Here is a 17665-nt window from a genome sequence, read left to right as displayed (position 1 = left end):
TTTTTTAATTGCCTTTCAAAATGTCTATTCTTGATGTTGGGTTTTACCAAATAAATTTCTCCCAAAAATGCGACTTATACTCGAGTGCGACATATATATGTTTTTTTCCTCTTTTACAATGCATTTTCGGCATGTGCGACTTATACTCCGAAAAGTACGGGAAATAAATGGCAATGCTTCTTTGTTGTTGTTGTACAAAAAGTGCGTATTATTCTGGTAAAAAAAGTGAATAATAAATTGTAAATATGCCTAAAAATAAAACAAACTGAAGTGTTGTAATTGTATCTTCTCTATTTCAGTGGTGATGATAAATAGAACTACTGAAGCTGTTCATTTCCCCAACAAGGTAAAATGGGACAAACAAATTGTGCTCAGCTGTAAAATATAAACTGTATTGGCGCAAGACAGATTGACTGTAGGCGAGTACGCAATGTAGCGGCCCACTTAGAGTAATGACACAAGATGCAGAGAGCTTCGACTGGTGCAACTTTAATTCTCCCTTCCTTTTCTCCTCACAATTTTGACACTGTGCAAACTATGAAGATGGACAGAAAATACAAATGCCATCGTACCATATTTCCACAAACAAAGCATAAATCATGTTTACATTTTTAAACTTATGAACACATCTTTTTTAGTAAATAAAAATAATGACAATTTCACATTTGTTTTAAATGAAATCAACCACTTGATTTAAATGAATAAACTATTAGTCTACTCCTACCTCCTTCCGCTTCCAAGGGCGCTAAGTTTGCTCAGCTTGTTAGCCTAGCTTCTATACACAGCTTGTAGTGACTCTGCTTAAATGTGACATATAAACAACACAAACACGAGGCCTAATAAAATAACCTCTCACAAATATTCACACAGAACATGACACATTTAACTTTGTCAGCATGTTTTACCAGACCTGGAGTAACGTGAGTATCCTGTTGATGTCAGATGGAACGGCAGCAGGAAGTCAAGGTTCAGCAATAAAGGAAGTAACAGAATAAGAGTGGGCTCTTCAAAATAAAGGCACAGAAAATCGTGAAGTGACTGAACTGCATTTTTCTCATGAACAAAATTTGCTGCCATTTACACGCAATTTCAAAGACCTTCAAATACACCAGGAAAAAAATGTGATGAGTTGTTTGCTTCGTAGTAGTCCAGAGTGGAGGTCTTTACCGCCCAATCTGTTTGTAATTATTATATGAATTATAAGTGCATGTGCCTCACAATACGAAGGTCCTGAGTTGTCCTGGGTTCAATCCCGGGCTCGGGATCTTTCTGTGTGGAGTTTGCATGTTTTCCCTGTAACTGTGTGAGCTCCCTCCGGGTACTCCGGCTTCCTCCCACCTCCAAAGACATGCACCTGGGGATAGGTTGATCTGCAACACTAAATTGGCCCTAGTGTGTGAATGTGAGAGTGAATGTTGTCTGTCTATCTGTGTTGGCCCTGCGATGAGGTGGCGACTTGTCCAGGGTGTACACCGCCTTCCGCCCGAATGCAGAATAAAGGAGCTCCCATTGGCTCCCCTGTAAGATGACTTTTATTTATTTTCATTTAAAAGTTAGAATGCATTTAAAAAAATCCATCCCTCATCATGTCGTTCATAATGATTGTGAACGATAGGCGACATTCCCAAAAAAGTGCAGTTCCCCTTTAAGTAACCCAATGTGTTCAGTTATTCATGGATTTATCAATAGAATAGTGGAGTAATATGTAAAACAGGTAATTGGCTCTCCAGAGGGTGATCAATAATAAAAATATTTTCTAATGGAGAAAAAAAGTATATATATATTGAACCACGGTGTTAATCCCAAAAACTTGTTAGAGGGGAATTGCACTTTTTAATTTTTTTTACCTACTGTTAACAATCATGAGAGACAAGGAGACAAAAGGTATTTTAAAATACCTATGTGCTCTTGTCTCTCATAATAATTGACAGGCAAAATTGTAATAAAAAAAAGGGCAGTTCCCTTTTAAAGGGGAACATTATCACCAGACCTATGTAAGCGTCAATATATACCTTGATGATGCAGAAAAAAGACCATATATTTTTTTAACCGATTTCCGAACTCTAAGGCAGACATGGCACAGAGATGTATGGATAACCAGCAGATGCATTTGCAACGATAAAGTCAACGAAATCACAAAGGTGAGTTTTGTTGATGTTGACTGCCAGCTAATCGATGCTAACATGCTACGCTAATCGATGCTAACATGCTACACTAATTGATGCTAACATGCTATTTACCGGCGGTGCTAAGGCAGACAGGGCACAGAGATGTATGGATAACCTGCAGATGTATTTGCAACGATAAAGTCAACGAAATCACAAAGGTGAGTTTTGTTGATGTTGACTGCCAGCTAATCAATGCTAACATGCTATTTACCGGCGGTGCTAAAGCAGACATGGCACAGAGATGTATGGATAACCTGCAGATGCATTTGCAACTATATTACGTTTCCTTTCACCCACATTTAATGCAAAAAAAACACTTACCAATCGAAGGATTTAAGTTGCTCCAGTGTCACAAGATGCGAAAGTCCTGATCGTTTGGTCCGCACATTTCACCGGCAATGCTAACGCAGCTATTCGGCCATGCTATGTCTATGAATAGCGTCAATAGCTATTGGCTCAATATCTTCAGTTTCTTCTTCAATACTTTCATACTACAACGATCCGTTTCAATACATGCGTAATCTGTTGAATCGCTTAAGCCGCTGAAATCCGAGTCTGAATCCGAGCTAATGTCGCTATATCTTGCTGTGGTATTCGCCATTGTTTGTTTGTATTGGCAGCACTGTATAACTTCACAGGAAAATGAACAGTGTCTTCACAGAGAGCGAAAAAAAGGCACTTTAAAGCTATTTTTAGGGATATTCCGGGACGGTAACATTCTGAAAAAAAATTCAAAAAATACAACAAGCCACTGGGAACTGATTTTTATTGTTTTTAACCCTTTTGAAATTCTGATAATGTTCCCCTTTAAGCGAACACAATAGCCATTAAGCTTGGCTGAAAAAACAACCAGGTCAGAAATGATAAAGCAACTTTGCATATTTGACCAAGCATAACACAGCTTCTTGCATATAAGAGAGAATACATAAAGGTGGTTTATGTGCATCAGCCTCAACCCTAAGACAATAGCAATACATCTCTGATTCTTCGTGTGACTCTCACACACACTCAGACTTTGTATTTCAAAGGTTAGTGTTTGCTAAAATACTGATGATAGAAATGCTAATTTTTCCACTCGGATGCAGTTTTTCAATCTTGCTTGATTGGCACACAGCTGGGCGATGTACAGTTTGCATCTTCAGCTAAAGTGCAAAATTATATTGGCACCTGTGTAGCAACGCTAATTATCATTAGCGGTAATTTGTGTACAAAACACTTGCAGCAGTTTCTCTGCTGCAGCTGACCGGTGCTTTCATTAGTTCAATTGGCAAGTGTTGGCAAATTATATTAGTTTCCACTAATGAATGTGAACCCCATTGCTAACCTTACCACACTTTTTGTAAATTGTCTGTGCTTTTAATTATTTGTATCCAAAGCTCTCTCCATCTCTTAAAATCATCTTCAATATTTATGCTGGTCTTAATTCTCGCTTTGTCTGATCACTTTTTCTCTTGAACGGTTTGTTCTAGCCTCCCAATGTATAAAGACATCTTTCGTGTATGTGCACAGCCATGGGTGACAGACAGAAATTTGACTTTTGAGCAATTTGTAAACAGCCTTTTTCAGTTATTATAAAGCAACAGAATAATTTTATATGTTGATGCATGTCCTCTGTATTATTAAAGTGACAAAAAACAAATCAGGCTTCGTACACCTTTTCCATGGCCGAATGCAAGGACTTTCAAGATCAATTTTCCAGTTTTTCCAGTACCCTTCAAAAGGCGAAAACCAGTGTGAATCAATCTATATTGTTTGAGGTCACCAAATGCTGTCTGTAGGAAAAATACGGATCATCTGCTAAAACCTAAGCCTAACATTGAAGCACCAGTTATCATTGACTGAATGAGGTATTGAAAATGAAGCAGTGTTTCTGTAGAGCAGGGGTAAGGAACCTAAGGCTCTAGAGCTGGATTTGGTTCTTTTGATGACTGCATTGGCTCTCAGATCAATCTTAGCTGACATTGCTTAACACTATAAGTAATGGATAATACCGCTGGTATTCACAGTGTCAAAAATAACATTCAAAATATAACACATTCTCATGCATTTTCATCCATCCATCCGGTTTCTACCGCACCTGTTCAAGAAGTCCCATTAATGGTAAGAAGTATTTTATTTATTTTTGGTTAGCCTTAGAATAACAATGTTATTAAAAAGAATAAGAGACTTATTATACTCTAAAAAATGCTGGTATTTCTTAAAAATGCATGCATATAGTTGTATTTAGTTTAAAAATAATAATAATTATGTGGCTTTCACTGAAATACTTTTGAAAATATTTGGCTTGTATGGTTCTCTCAGCCAAAAAGGATCCCGGCCCTTGCTGTAGACTATTCAATGTCATTTGTGTTTGCCAACGTTGTTTACTTGTTTGTTTGTATCATCATCATTCATGTATACATCATTCCTTACAAGAAATAACATTAATTATTATTGTTTACTTGTTTGTTTCTATCATAATCCATGCATACATCATGTTAATTAAAACAACAACCTCCCGGCATGATGAACCGATGCACCACTGTCCTCTAGGTATATACGGCTCTGGCATGACAACAACCTAATGTAAGGGCTCGTGCAAAACCAACAGATCAAGCGTGTAGCTTTAATTTTTAAGGAAACTTATTTAATTTTTTTTCCATTTCATAATTGGCCTATTAAGTCGGACTGCCGAGAAATATGATGAACATTTCCAAGCATTTACAAGCACTTTACCCAAAATTCAAGCATTTTTCAAACCTTGAAAACACAACATTAAAATCCAAGCATTTCCAAGGTTTTTAAGCACCCGTACGAACCCTGACAAATATTGTTTGTGTAAGACTGGAGTCGCCAACCCGTCGATTGCAATTGACCTAACCATCTAGATCAGGGGTGTCAAACTCAAATACAGAGTGGGCCAAAATTTAAAACTGAACAAAGTCGCGAGCCAAGGTTGAACAAATGAACCTTTTAATAGGGACCCAAACAAGTTTTGCATTGAATATTGAACAATCAATGCTTATATAACTTTAAAGTGACATGCAAAATCAATTTTCCAATAATAATAATAATAATAAAAAAATATCAATGGCATATCAAATAAAATTGAAATAAATATTCAATGCCTCTTTTGTATTTGCAGCCTTCTGAGGTAATTATCAAAATAAACTTTTTCAACAGGCTAATAATACATTTGAAAATAAAATAATAAGGAATGAATCAAACATTCAAGCCTTGAGGTGGCAAGAGAAAGTGCATGGGGTTTAAGGTGGGCGGGGTTGGAGGTGGGGGGGTGTATATTGTTGCGTCCCGGAAGAGTCAGTACTGCAAGGGGTTATGGTTATTTGTTCTGTTGTGTTTATCTTGTGTTTCGGATGTTCTCTGAAATGTGTTTGTCATTCTTGTTTGGTGTTCACAGTGTGGTGCATATTTGTAACAGTGTTTAAGTTGTTTATACGGCCAACCTTTGGCTGTTGACCAAGTATGCATTGCATTTACTTGTGTCTGTGTGTAAAAACCGCATATATTATGTGACTGGACCGGCACGCTGTTTGTATGGAGGAAAAGCGGACGTGGACGACAGGTTGTGGAGGACGCTAAAGGCAGTGCCTTTAAGGCCTGCCCCCAATATTGTTGTCCGAGTGGAAATCGGAAGAAATCGGAGAAAATGGATGGCTCGGGAGATTTTCAGGAGGGTCACTGAAGTTCGGGAGTCTCTTGGGAAAATGGGGAGGGTTGGCAAGTATGAGAATTTGCGGTGTTACAGTGGGGGTGTGTATAATAATGTTAAATTAATATTGCCTCAAGGGCCAAATGAAATTACACGGCGGGCCAAATTTGGGCCACGGGCCAGAGTTTGACACCATGATCTAGATCGTAAAAATATTAGAAAAATAAATATTAAGATGACATCAGTGACACCCCCACCTGTCAAATGAACAGACAAAATATTTTAACCCCTGAACACGCCCGCACGCCTCTTTTGCTCTCTCTTCAGCCTCTCATCCCCCGGCTCTAGAAACCGTCGCCATACCACCTGAGCGCGTTGCATGACCGGCTCATAAATCAGCGTGCTGCAACAATGCATTAAGGCTGATTGTTGCGATGCATCAAACATTTCCTAGCATCTAACATCAAACAACTCTTCCCTCAACCACGAGTCCATGTCAATCATCATTCAGCTGTAACGGGAAGCTATACGAGAGTCTGTAAACATGGCTCCAAAGCACAATTTATTGTGAATACAAATACAAACATTGATATGGGCAAAGGCAGTAATATATGATAAAATAGGGCAGCAGCTAAAGGACTTGCCTGTTTATCCCCTCTTTTATCACACAGGAAAAACTTGCCAGGTGAACAGCTGATAGTACTACTTCCTGTGCTGACGTAAGTCAACTACGTGATTTGCATCGCATACTGGAGCATGAAAAAATATACTACAATACTAAGACTATAAGGGCCATAAACATGTAGTTTCTACAGCAGGGCTGCCCAAAGTGCGGCAGAGGGGCCATCTGTGCAAGCCAGCGACTCGTTTGTCATTGGCCGTAGGCACATTACAAAAAAACACCCGCACTGTGTGTGTTATAAAAGTAACTTCAACAGTTAAATCCATCATGAAATGTCTGTCCCACATGCACCTCAGTAAAATGGTGTAGCAGAAAGACGAAAATAGAGCATTAGAAAATAGAAAATTGGTTTAAGCAGTCAGGAGTATGTTAGCACAAGCCAATTTGCCGAAAGACATACTGAGTGGGAGCAGCATCTAACAGCTGCTCATATACAGATCAGGCTGCCTACATCTGTACTGAAGAAAAGTACGCCCTATGAGAGCTGGAACGGAAAAAAGTCAGATGTGAGTCATGTGAGAGTATTTGGCTGTGTAGCTTATGGACTTGTTCCAGACACAGAAAGGAGAAAACTGGACGTCAAGGCAAAAAAACCTTTGTTTTGCGGGCTATGCAAATCGTGCAGAATATTATTTGTGAAATGAAGACAAATAGAGACATTCTTCGAGACATTGTTTTCAATTTGTCATCAGTCTGAGTAATCCCTGACCCCTGATTTTTTCCACCTGTTTCCCATTACCCTCATGTGTCGTATAAGCCCACGCCTCCCCTTGTTCTTTACCAGATTGTCTCGGGTTTTCGTGCCTGTCTTGCGTCCATGTCCATGCCTCTCCTCGTCCCACGTTTATATTCCTGGATCCTGAATTCCCTCGTTTCTATTTTGAGTTTGAATTTCCTCCTCCTCAGTGGAGTGAATTTTGCTATTTAGTTTTTTCAATGAAGTGGTGAGTTGTTATTTGTTTCTACGATTCATTCTGTCCTCAAATTTTTTGAGTGATATTTTGTTAACCATTATTAGATTAAGAGTAAGTGTTGAAATGTTCATGGTCATTGTTTCCTTCTTCCTGTTGGAGCGTTTTGAGTTAATAAGTTGTATAGCAGAAACGGCGCAAATTATAGTTTGTCTTTGATTTTTCTGTTTTCCTCCTTTTAGGAATGATTCTCGGTTGTTCCCTTTTTTTGGAACCTTTTTCACCGACAGTTTTTATTATTGTAGATATTGTATTACTTTGACTCTGGAGGTGAAAGATCTGTCAAAATAAATGCCTAGCAAAGTATCCCCACTCTGCATCTGAGTTCAATCCTTTGTCCAAACCTGACATAAACAAGTAATAAAAATGATCTTCTTTAGATAATGAAGCCAACATGAACAAAAATGAGCCAACTGACAAGATTACTGTCATTGAGAAGCTGCTTAAGGAGATGGCTGACACAGAAAACCTCCTAAGACATATGATTATGACGATTTTTCTGATTTAGTAACTGTTGAACTTGTCCAGGGTGTATACCGCCTTCCGCCCGAGTGCAGCTGAGATAGGCTCAAGCACCCCTCGCGTCCCTAAAAAGGGACAAGTAGTAGAAAATGGATGGATGGGTGGAGTAACTGTTGACAATTGTGCAAATATTTGTCATGTTTTAGAACCAACCTCACTGAAAGAGGCATAGATGGCCCCTGATGCAAAGGAATGGAAGTAAGCAGCTGACCTGGAATTTGAGTCATTGTTAGAAATTGAGGCATGGGATTTAGTGGATTTTAGTCCTAGTGGATTACGCAACCCGTATAAATGATTAAACTATCACTCCATGCTTGATGGTAAACCTCAAGTTTAGTCGTGCGCCATTTGCGTTCCAGCTTTCTACGTGATAATTTATGAGCTCAGGTTTCTTCTGTGAACCATGGGGTGCACTTTTTTGGAGCCTTTTTTAACTTCAGCAGTGCTATACTATCAATGGTTTTGCGCAGGGCGTAGTTAAAATTGTTAGTGAGGTTATCAATAGAGCCCACATACTTTGGGAGTGGTGCCATTACCGAGGGCAGTAGGCCAGTGTGAAGGTCCTGCTGATTGGGTTCTTCCGGACAACCCGATACCACCACAATTGATTTGACAGTTTTTCTTTTTCTTTCTTCTTTTCAGCACACCTCATTTACAACACAACTTTAAATGCTTTTCAGCAGTATTTTGCCACTTCCTTTCCTGCAGTCCTCCGTGCCGTTTTTGTGTCTCTCTGTGTCACTCCGTGTCTCTCCCTTGATGTCTTTTTCCGCCCCCCTCATGGTCTCCAGCGCTCCTGATAAAGAGACAGGTGATTAGACAACTCATTCCAGCTGAGAAATCTCCTCACCTGTCGTTGCTTCACAGCCGGCTCCTGCGCATGCCCCGCCCGCAGGGGACCCGTCGACCACGCCCCTTCACAGCCAGCAAGAGTCGTCGTTGTGGCAGCGTTAATGTTGCGGCTGCTATCGCAGTTATTATTATTATTAGCTTGCCGAACATGAGTGATAAACTCCGAATTTTATAAGGTAATGATCGCACATTACTTTAGTATACGGGAGTATCATAACTTTGGAAACGGTGATACCCTTGACAAGCACTAGGTCAGGGGTCGGCAACCCGCGGCTCCGGAGCCGCATGCGGCTTTTTGGCCTCTCTGATGTGGCTCAGCTGCATATGGCTCAGCTGCATAATCGCCGACCCCCCGATTGTTTCGGGGGGTTTCTGGATCTGGGTCCCTCTCCCGGAAATCACCCAGGGTTAACATTCTCCAATTTTCACTCGGACTACAATATTGAGGGCCTGCCATGATGGCTTTACTTTTAACGTCCTCCACAACATGACATCGCGCGCCTTTACACCATGCTATCTGCGTGCCGGCCGGACAAATGCATCTCGCTGCTTCTATCGTCACACGTACGAGATTGCAAGGCATATAGTCAACATCCATACAGGTTACACTGAAGGTTGTGATATAAACAACTTTAACACTCTCACTAATATGTGCCACACTGTGAACCAACACCAAATAAGAATGACACATTTCGGGAGAACATCCTCACAGTAACACAACATAAACGCAACATAACAATTACCCAGAATCCCATGCAACCATAACTCTTCCAGGCTATATTATACACCCCCGCACCCCCAACCCCGCCACCTCAACCGACGCACGGAGGGGGAGGCGGGTTTGGTTTTAGCGGGCTGTAAAATATAGCCTGGAAGAGTCATGGATGCATGGGATTCTGGGTAATTTTTATGTTGCGTTTATGATAATGGAGATGATTAAATTTTCCAGCATGATCTGGCACCTGCTCACAGTGCCAAAACCAGCAGTAACTGGTGTACTGACCATGGGATTACTGTCCCCGATTGGCCTGCAAACTCTCCTGACCTAAACCCAATAGAGAATTTGTGGGGTATTGTGAAGAAAAAGCTGAAAGACACCAGACCCAATAATGCAAATGAGCTGAAGCCCGCTATTGAAGCGTCCTGGGCATCCATAACTCCTCAGCAATGCCACAGGCCGATTGCCTCCATACCACGCCGCATTGATGCAGTAATCTATGCAAAATGATTCCCAACCAAGTACTGAGTGCATTAATTGACATTTTCAAATGTTAGATTTTGTTTTGCTGTTACAAATCTTTTTTTTTTACTTGGTCTGAGGAAATATTCAATTTTTTTGAGATAGGATGTTTGAGTTTTCTTAAGCTCTATGCCATAATCAGCAATATTAAAATAATAAAAGGCTTGCAATAGTTCAGTTCATGTGTAATGAATACAGAATGTATGGCATTTTCATGTTTTAGTTGCATTACGGAAAATAAAGGACTTTATCACAATATTCTAATTTTTTGAGACAGTCCTGTATATAATGTTGCGCCCTCAAGGCTCCAACAAACCCAAAATCATTCTGATCAGGCCCAAATTATCATTCCGTTCAAATATTGCAGTGAAGTCAACTAGGTTGCCTCACCTGATATCTAAGAGTGTAGAAGATGTGGGGCGGTGTGGCGCAGATGGTAGAGCGGCCATACCAGCAATTCGAGAGTTCCCGGTTCAATTCCAGCTTCTACCATCGTACATAGTAATGGTCCTTGTGCAAGATACTTTATTTTTGCTCCTGATGGGTCAGGGTTGGCTACTTGCATGGCAGCTTCCGCCATCAGTGTGTGAATGTGTAAAGCCCTTTGGGTATCATTCCAGGTATAGTGAAGAAATAAATGTTGACTATTTTCCATTTACACATGTGTAACCTGGGTGACAAAACACATTTAAATATCCTTATTTAAATATCCTTTCAAAACCCCATTGAATATTCTTTCTAATTAAATATCTTTCTATTTAAATATAATTTTACTTAAATATCCTTTCTATTTAAATAACCTTTCAAATCCCAATTAAATATCCTATTTATTTTCGTTGTCTTAGCTGTCCTTACGTGCGTCATTACGTCACGCGGTCACATGACCTCGTGGCTCATTACGTCACGCGGTCACGTGACCTATTGCGGGAAGCATAAAACCCGGTAGTAGGCTGTTTCCAGGAAGAGCGAGAGGGACACGCTGGGCGACGTTGCTGCAGGAGCCAACTACTGGAGCTGCGGGTCGTCGTGCGAGAGTGTTTAAGTGTGATTTATCTGCGTAATTGGTGAGTTGCATCTTTGTAGCTTAGCCGCTACATTCAATTTGAATGGAGCTGTTAGCATCTACTTATATGCCTGTTTCTCTGAATTAAGTTAACTGAATGGTACGTTAGCACTGTCAACAATTGTCTGATTTGTTTCTGGGTTGTGTTATTTGTTTGATGGTTTTCACTGCTATGCATCCAATTCATTTTATGATGCAGTCCAGTCAACCACAGTCTGCTATGCACCTTATTTGTGGATGCAATGGGTACATTTTGATAATATTAGAGAATTTCTATTTTGATATAACAATTATTATATTATTTATTCTATTTGGATTCATTAATTTATTGTACAATATTAAGAAATATACTTGCTATTTGAATACAGTAGTATTATTAAGTATTTAGTATCTGAATGTATTTTGTGTGTGCGCACTGGAAAATTGACTGGTCCTGCCCTTGTTGTACAGGCTAGGTTGGATGGCGAGCTAAAGCCTGAACTAGAGTCTGAAGCTTTATGCCTGGAACCGAACCAACCGAACTGAATCCACCCAACTGAGCCCCGGGCGGGTAGAAGGCTCCTCAGCAGCAGCTCTGTTTTTTCCCTTTGTTTTCCATAACGCAACGTGTTCATTTCTGTCCTCCTGAACCTTCACATTTACCCCGTTACCTTCACTAAAACCCCTCCGGACACTGCCACCACAACGTGGACTTTGCGAGGTCGTTTAATGAACTATGTTGTGTTGCGCTTATATCATCTTTGTTAAAAACAAGGACTGAATCAAGTACTGTATCACATTGTAAATATTGAACGTTCTGTAACTTATGTTGAAAATGTGAATGGCCATTCGAATTTACATGTCTGTTTGTTGTTGTTTATTTTTCCTATAATTCTTTAATATAATTTGGTACCATTTAAACTTAAATCCTGTGTTCAGTCTTCATTACTCTCCATTCCGAGAGCTGAATTTTGTTTCTTCTGATCTAGCCCAGTTATATAATTCAATGTTTACTTAGTACTTGTACAGTGCTTTACTAAAGTAACATACAGGCTACACATGTATCACTCTGCACTGTGAGGCAACACAACAAGGTGCCCACAGGAAAGATTATTACTCATAAAACTAAGTTGAAATTATTAATGTTTTAGCTATCTTTATAAAGAGTCTGCAGAAACATAGCAACATTCATTTTGAATGAAAACCTGATAAAGTTCTAAAGCAGTACTTGCCAGGGTAAATAATGAGTTACAAAGTGCTACTCTCACACTCCAAAATGCTGCGTGAAACTGCAGAGGCATTAATAATTCCTTCGTTGGCTAGCCCATAAGAAGCACTCTCATTACACTGCACGTTGTAATTTAGCAGAGTAGAAGCAGAGTGTTCGACAGAGTGTGGTGCAGGGGAAGTAGGGTGTGATAAATTGAATAGTCTTAAAATACAATAAGGCGTATGAACTACACCTACCCTCAATGCATTTGCTCCAAATGGGATTAAAATCAAGTGGGGTAATTACAGACTGTATATCGTCTTGCAATTAGCTTCCAAATGAAGTCAATTACATTATTGCTTCAGCAACGGCATGATGTAACAAGTAAGTTTTGTGTTTTAAATTCTGTGAAAGGGGAAACAAAGATATTTTTTGGGGTGATTGTATGTTCTTTTCTGTCAGCCATCGAAACACACTCTCTACAATTGTGCCGTCTCATACTGTAATGATTTAGAAATTATGCATGCAGCTCAAAACAACAGGTAGCAGAACCCTGTAACCGTGAAATTACTTTTAAAACCATCTTGAAATAAGAAGCAGCAGAAAATATAACACTAGACTTTCTCCTCATAGTCACGTTTAAGGAAAACATTTATGAGAAGCCTGAACTCAGAGGTAATTTGCCTTCCTCTCACTGCAGCGAGTGGAAAATGAAGTGCTATACAGTGCAGCGGCGGGCCGTGCGTTTCCCACCTACGCCTTTAGCGATATCCGTCTTCAACGATTACCTACCATCCATCCATCCATCCATTTTCTACCGCTTATTCCCTTTTGGGGTCACGGGGGGCGCTGGCGCCTATCTCAGCTACAATCGGGCGGAAGGCGGGGTACACCCTGGACAAGTCGCCACCTCATCGCAGGGCCAACACAGATAGACAGACAACATTCACGCTCACATTCACACACTAGGGCCAATTTAGTGTTGCCAATCAACCTATCCCCAGGTGCATGTCTTTGGAAGTGGGAGGAAGCCGGAGTACCCGGAGGGAACCCACGCATTCACGGGGAGAACATGCAAACTCCACACAGAAAGATCCCGAGCCTGGATTTGAACCCAGGACTGCAGGACCTTCGTATTGTGAGGCAGACGCACTAACCCCTCTGCCACCGTGAAGCCTACCAAAATACCATAATTTATGTCACCACATGACCACTGCTGGAGAAATACTATACAGAAACACATTTACGCACTACCGTGCATTGTACAAAACGGGTTATTATCTGGTGTGGCAAATGCAAGAAACAGAATGTCGTCTCTTCAAGGTCTTTATTGTAGACTGCCAACATGAGAATAGCAACAACACAACACGCACTTTTTATGTGTTCTCCCAAAACGCAAAACCACACCCCTTCTCTGAGTGTGAGCATGGTCCCCCCCTCCCCCCCGAATACCCAGACAGCAAGTTATGGGGACTACATAACAGGGGGCCTCACTCGCCTGCCGCAACAAGTAAAATGTCCATCCCGTGGTGGAGCGGGTGTACCCTGTGGGGAAAAAAACAATATCACGGCCCTGTGGAGGCGAAGGACATTCAACCCTAATAGATTTCGGAGGGCGACCTCGGCGGGTGACTTGGCCTGGCAGCACTTCATCACCTGCGACACAATGCGCTTGTTTAATCCTGTCCAAAGAAACGCATTCCCTACGCCCGCCCATATACAGCACAAAAACCTTAGGATTGCGTTCTAGAACCCTAAATGGGCCATCGTAAGGGGGTTGGAGGGGCGAATGGTGGGCGTCGTGACGGACAAAAACAAAACGGGAATTTTTAAGCTCTGATGGCACAAATTATCTTGGGAAATAGTGGTGGACCGGGCCAGGAGCCAAGGACTCCCTCGGCCAAAAGGGAAACGATCGGGGGGCACCACTCTCAGGTAAATATTCACCCGGAACGCGGAGTGGTTGACCAAACACCAATTCAGCGGGGGCCGCAGCGAGATCCTCTTTTGGGGCCGAGTGCAACCCGAGCATAACCCAAGGCAAACGTAAACCCAATTGCTATCCACGAGCGCTGCACGCAGAGCCGCCTTAAGCGACCGGTGAAAACGTTCACCTAACCCGTTAGCTCGGGGATGGTAGGCTGTCGTACGGTGCACCTGCACACCCAATGACTGCGCCAACGCTGACCAAAGCTCCGACACGAATTGGGATCCCCTGTCTGAGGTGATATCGGATGGCTTGCCAAAACGCGCAACCCAGGTCGATAGAAACGCACGGGCAACGTCCACAGAGGCAGTGGAGGAAAGAGGAACCGCCTCTGGCCATCTGGTAGTACGATCCACCATCGTTAGCCAGTGTGTATAACCCTGCGACGGAGGGAGGGGGCCAACTAAGTCCACATGCACATGGTCAAATCGCCTGACCGGAATCGTAAATGTTTCGAGGGCCGCTTTAGTGTGCCGATGGACATGCTGACATGCCACGCATGGGGCTGCCCAGTGCCTAACATCCTTCCTAAGGCCAGCCTAAACAAACTTGGCACCAACCAACTTGACAGAACCCCGAACGCCAGCCTACCATCCCCGTTAGCTCGGGGATGGTAGGCTGTCGTACGGTGCACCTGCACACCCAATGACTGCGCCAACGCTGACCAAAGCTCCGACACGAATTGGGATCCCCTGTCCGAGGTGATATCGGATGGCTTGCCAAAACGCGCAACCCAGGTCGACAGAAACGCACGGGCAACGTCCACAGAGACAGTGGAGGAAAGAGGAACCGCCTCTGGCCATCTGGTAGTACGATCCACCATCGTTAGCAAGTGTGTATAACCCTGCGACGGAGGGAGGGGGCCAACTAAGTCCACATGCACATGGTCAAATCGCCTGACCGGAATCGTAAATGTTTCGAGGGCCGCTTTAGTGTGCCGATGGACATGCTGACATGCCACGCATGGGGCTGCCCAGTGCCTAACATCCTTCCTAAGGCCAGCCTAAACAAACTTGGCACCAACCAACTTGACAGAACCCCGAACGCCAGCCTACCATCCCCGTTAGCTTGGGGATGGTAGGCTGTCGTACGGTGCACCTGCACACCCAATGACTGCGCCAACGCTGACCAAAGCTCCGACACGAATTGGGATCCCCTGTCCGAGGTGATATCGGATGGCTTGCCAAAACGCGCAACCCAGGTCGACAGAAACGCACGGGCAACGTCCACAGAGACAGTGGAGGAAAGAGGAACCGCCTCTGGCCATCTGGTAGTACGATCCACCATCGTTAGCAAGTGTGTATAACCCTGCGACGGAGGGAGGGGGCCAACTAAGTCCACATGCACGTGGTCAAATCGCCTGACCGGAATCGTAAATGGTTCGAGGGCCGCTTTAGTGTGCCGATGGACCTTGGCGTGCTGACATGCCACGCATGGGGCTGCCCAGTGCCTAACATCCTTCCTAAGGCCAGCCCAAACAAATTTGGCACCAACCAACTTGACAGAAGCCCAAACGCCAGGGTGCGACAGGGAGTGTATTGAGTCAAAAACCCGGCGGCGCCAGCCTACCGGGACGAGAGGCCGAGGGCGGCCAGTGGACACATCGCAGAGGAAGGCGCTCCTGCACCATCACCTCCTTGAGCACAAACGCCGTACCCTCAGCTTGGAGTGCGCGGATGTTGGGGTCGTCGGGCTGGTCAGCGGCCATTCCCGAAAGATCTAAACCGAGCTGCACGGGGCACACGAGTACACGTGAGAGACAGTCAGCCACAGGGTTGGCTTTACCGGCCACATGTGAATGTCCGTAGTGAACTCAGAGATGGACGACAAGTGACGCTGTTGACGGGCTGACCAAGGCTCTGTGACCTTTGACATGGCAAACGTCAGGGGTTTGTGGTCAACAAAAGCCGTGAAGGATCGACCCTCCAACAGAAAATGAAAATGGCGTGTTGCGAGGTACAGTGCTAACAATTTACTGTCAAATACACTGTACTTCCGCTCGTTATCCCGCAGATTACAACTGAAGAACGCAAGGGGCTGCCACACATTCGCCACCCGCTGCTCAACCACAGCACCCATGGCGACATCAGACGCATCCGTCATTAAAGCCACGGGCACCCTGGAAACAGGGTGGGTGAGAAGAGTAGCCTCTACGAGCGCGGATTTAGCCCTCTGAAAAGCTTGGACCCGCTGAGGAGTCCATTCGAGGGAATCACTAGCCTTTTTGTTACGTAGGGCACCATAAAAAGGCTGCAGGAGGTGGGCGGCGCATGGAAGGAACCGATTATAAAAATTAATCATGTCCAAAAACTCCTGTAGAGCTTTGACGGTGGAGGGACGAGGAAAATCCGCCACCGCCTGCACCTTCGAAGGCAAAGGAATCGCACCCTGCGACGAAATACGGTGACCTAAAAAATCAATCTCCGACAGCCCAAACTGACATTTAGAAGGATTTACGATCAGGCTGTGCTGGTCAAGCCGTTTCAACACCTGTGTTAGGTGTGACTGGTGCTTCTCAGCTGAAGGACTCACCACCAAAATGTCGTCAAGATAAACAAATACAAAATTGAGCCCGCGCAACACTGAGTCCATTAATCTTTGAAAGGTCTGTGCTGCCCCCTTCAGGGCAAAAGGCATACGTAGGAACTCAAAAAGCCCAAACGGGGTTATTACTGCGGTCTTGGGCAAGTCCTCTGCGCCCACCGGAACCTGGTGATAACCGCGAACAAGGTTTACCTTCCAAAAAATGGCGGTACCAGCCAGGCGCGCCGAAAAGTCCTAGATGTGCGGGATAGGGTAGCGGTCGTGCGTCGTGATGTTGTTAAGGCGGCGAAAATCCCCACAAGGGCGCCAGGAACCGCCTGACTTAGGCACCATGTTAGAACGCCTAACGATGCCTAAACGCTACATAGTTGCAAACTCCTCTTTAGCAATGGTCGATTTAACCGCGTCAAGACGGCGCGCGTGCGCAAAAACTGGCGGGCCTACCATGGGAATAAAATTTTCACCGCTGTGTTTAGTGTCCGCGGTGGAGAAAGCGGGAGTGGTTAACGACGGAAAATCCGCCAGCAAACGCTGAAAAACGTCACCAGATACCGAATAATTAGCGTGTGTCAACGGTCCAAGTCCCCCATGCCTTACATGTAAAAGTTGAAAAAGACACAGCATCAATCATTCGACGGTTAGCAACATCAGTTGCTAACCATTGTCATTTGCACACAGAAAATCTGCGCCAATAATGGAGACCGCGATTGCGGCGATGATAAAATCCCACTGGAAATTACGTCCATTGAAGCATACAGTCACCAACCTGGAGTCGAAAGTGTCGATTGATGAGCC

General features: G+C 43.4%; 1 protein-coding gene across 1 annotated transcript; it reads right to left on the bottom strand.

Moving 5' to 3' along the window:
• Positions 1-16045: 16045 nt before the first annotated feature.
• On the bottom strand, positions 16046-17203 carry LOC133553699 (uncharacterized). Its single transcript, XM_061902172.1, is given in 1 exon segment — positions 16046-17203. A coding segment is annotated over 1 exon segment (1158 nt).
• Positions 17204-17665: the final 462 nt, after the last annotated feature.

Source organism: Nerophis ophidion, linkage group LG05 (genome assembly GCF_033978795.1).
Source record: "Nerophis ophidion isolate RoL-2023_Sa linkage group LG05, RoL_Noph_v1.0, whole genome shotgun sequence".
Taxonomy (NCBI): domain Eukaryota; kingdom Metazoa; phylum Chordata; class Actinopteri; order Syngnathiformes; family Syngnathidae; genus Nerophis; species Nerophis ophidion.
Note: the sequence above shows the minus strand (reverse complement) of the source record. Positions and strands in the feature narration are given on the sequence as shown.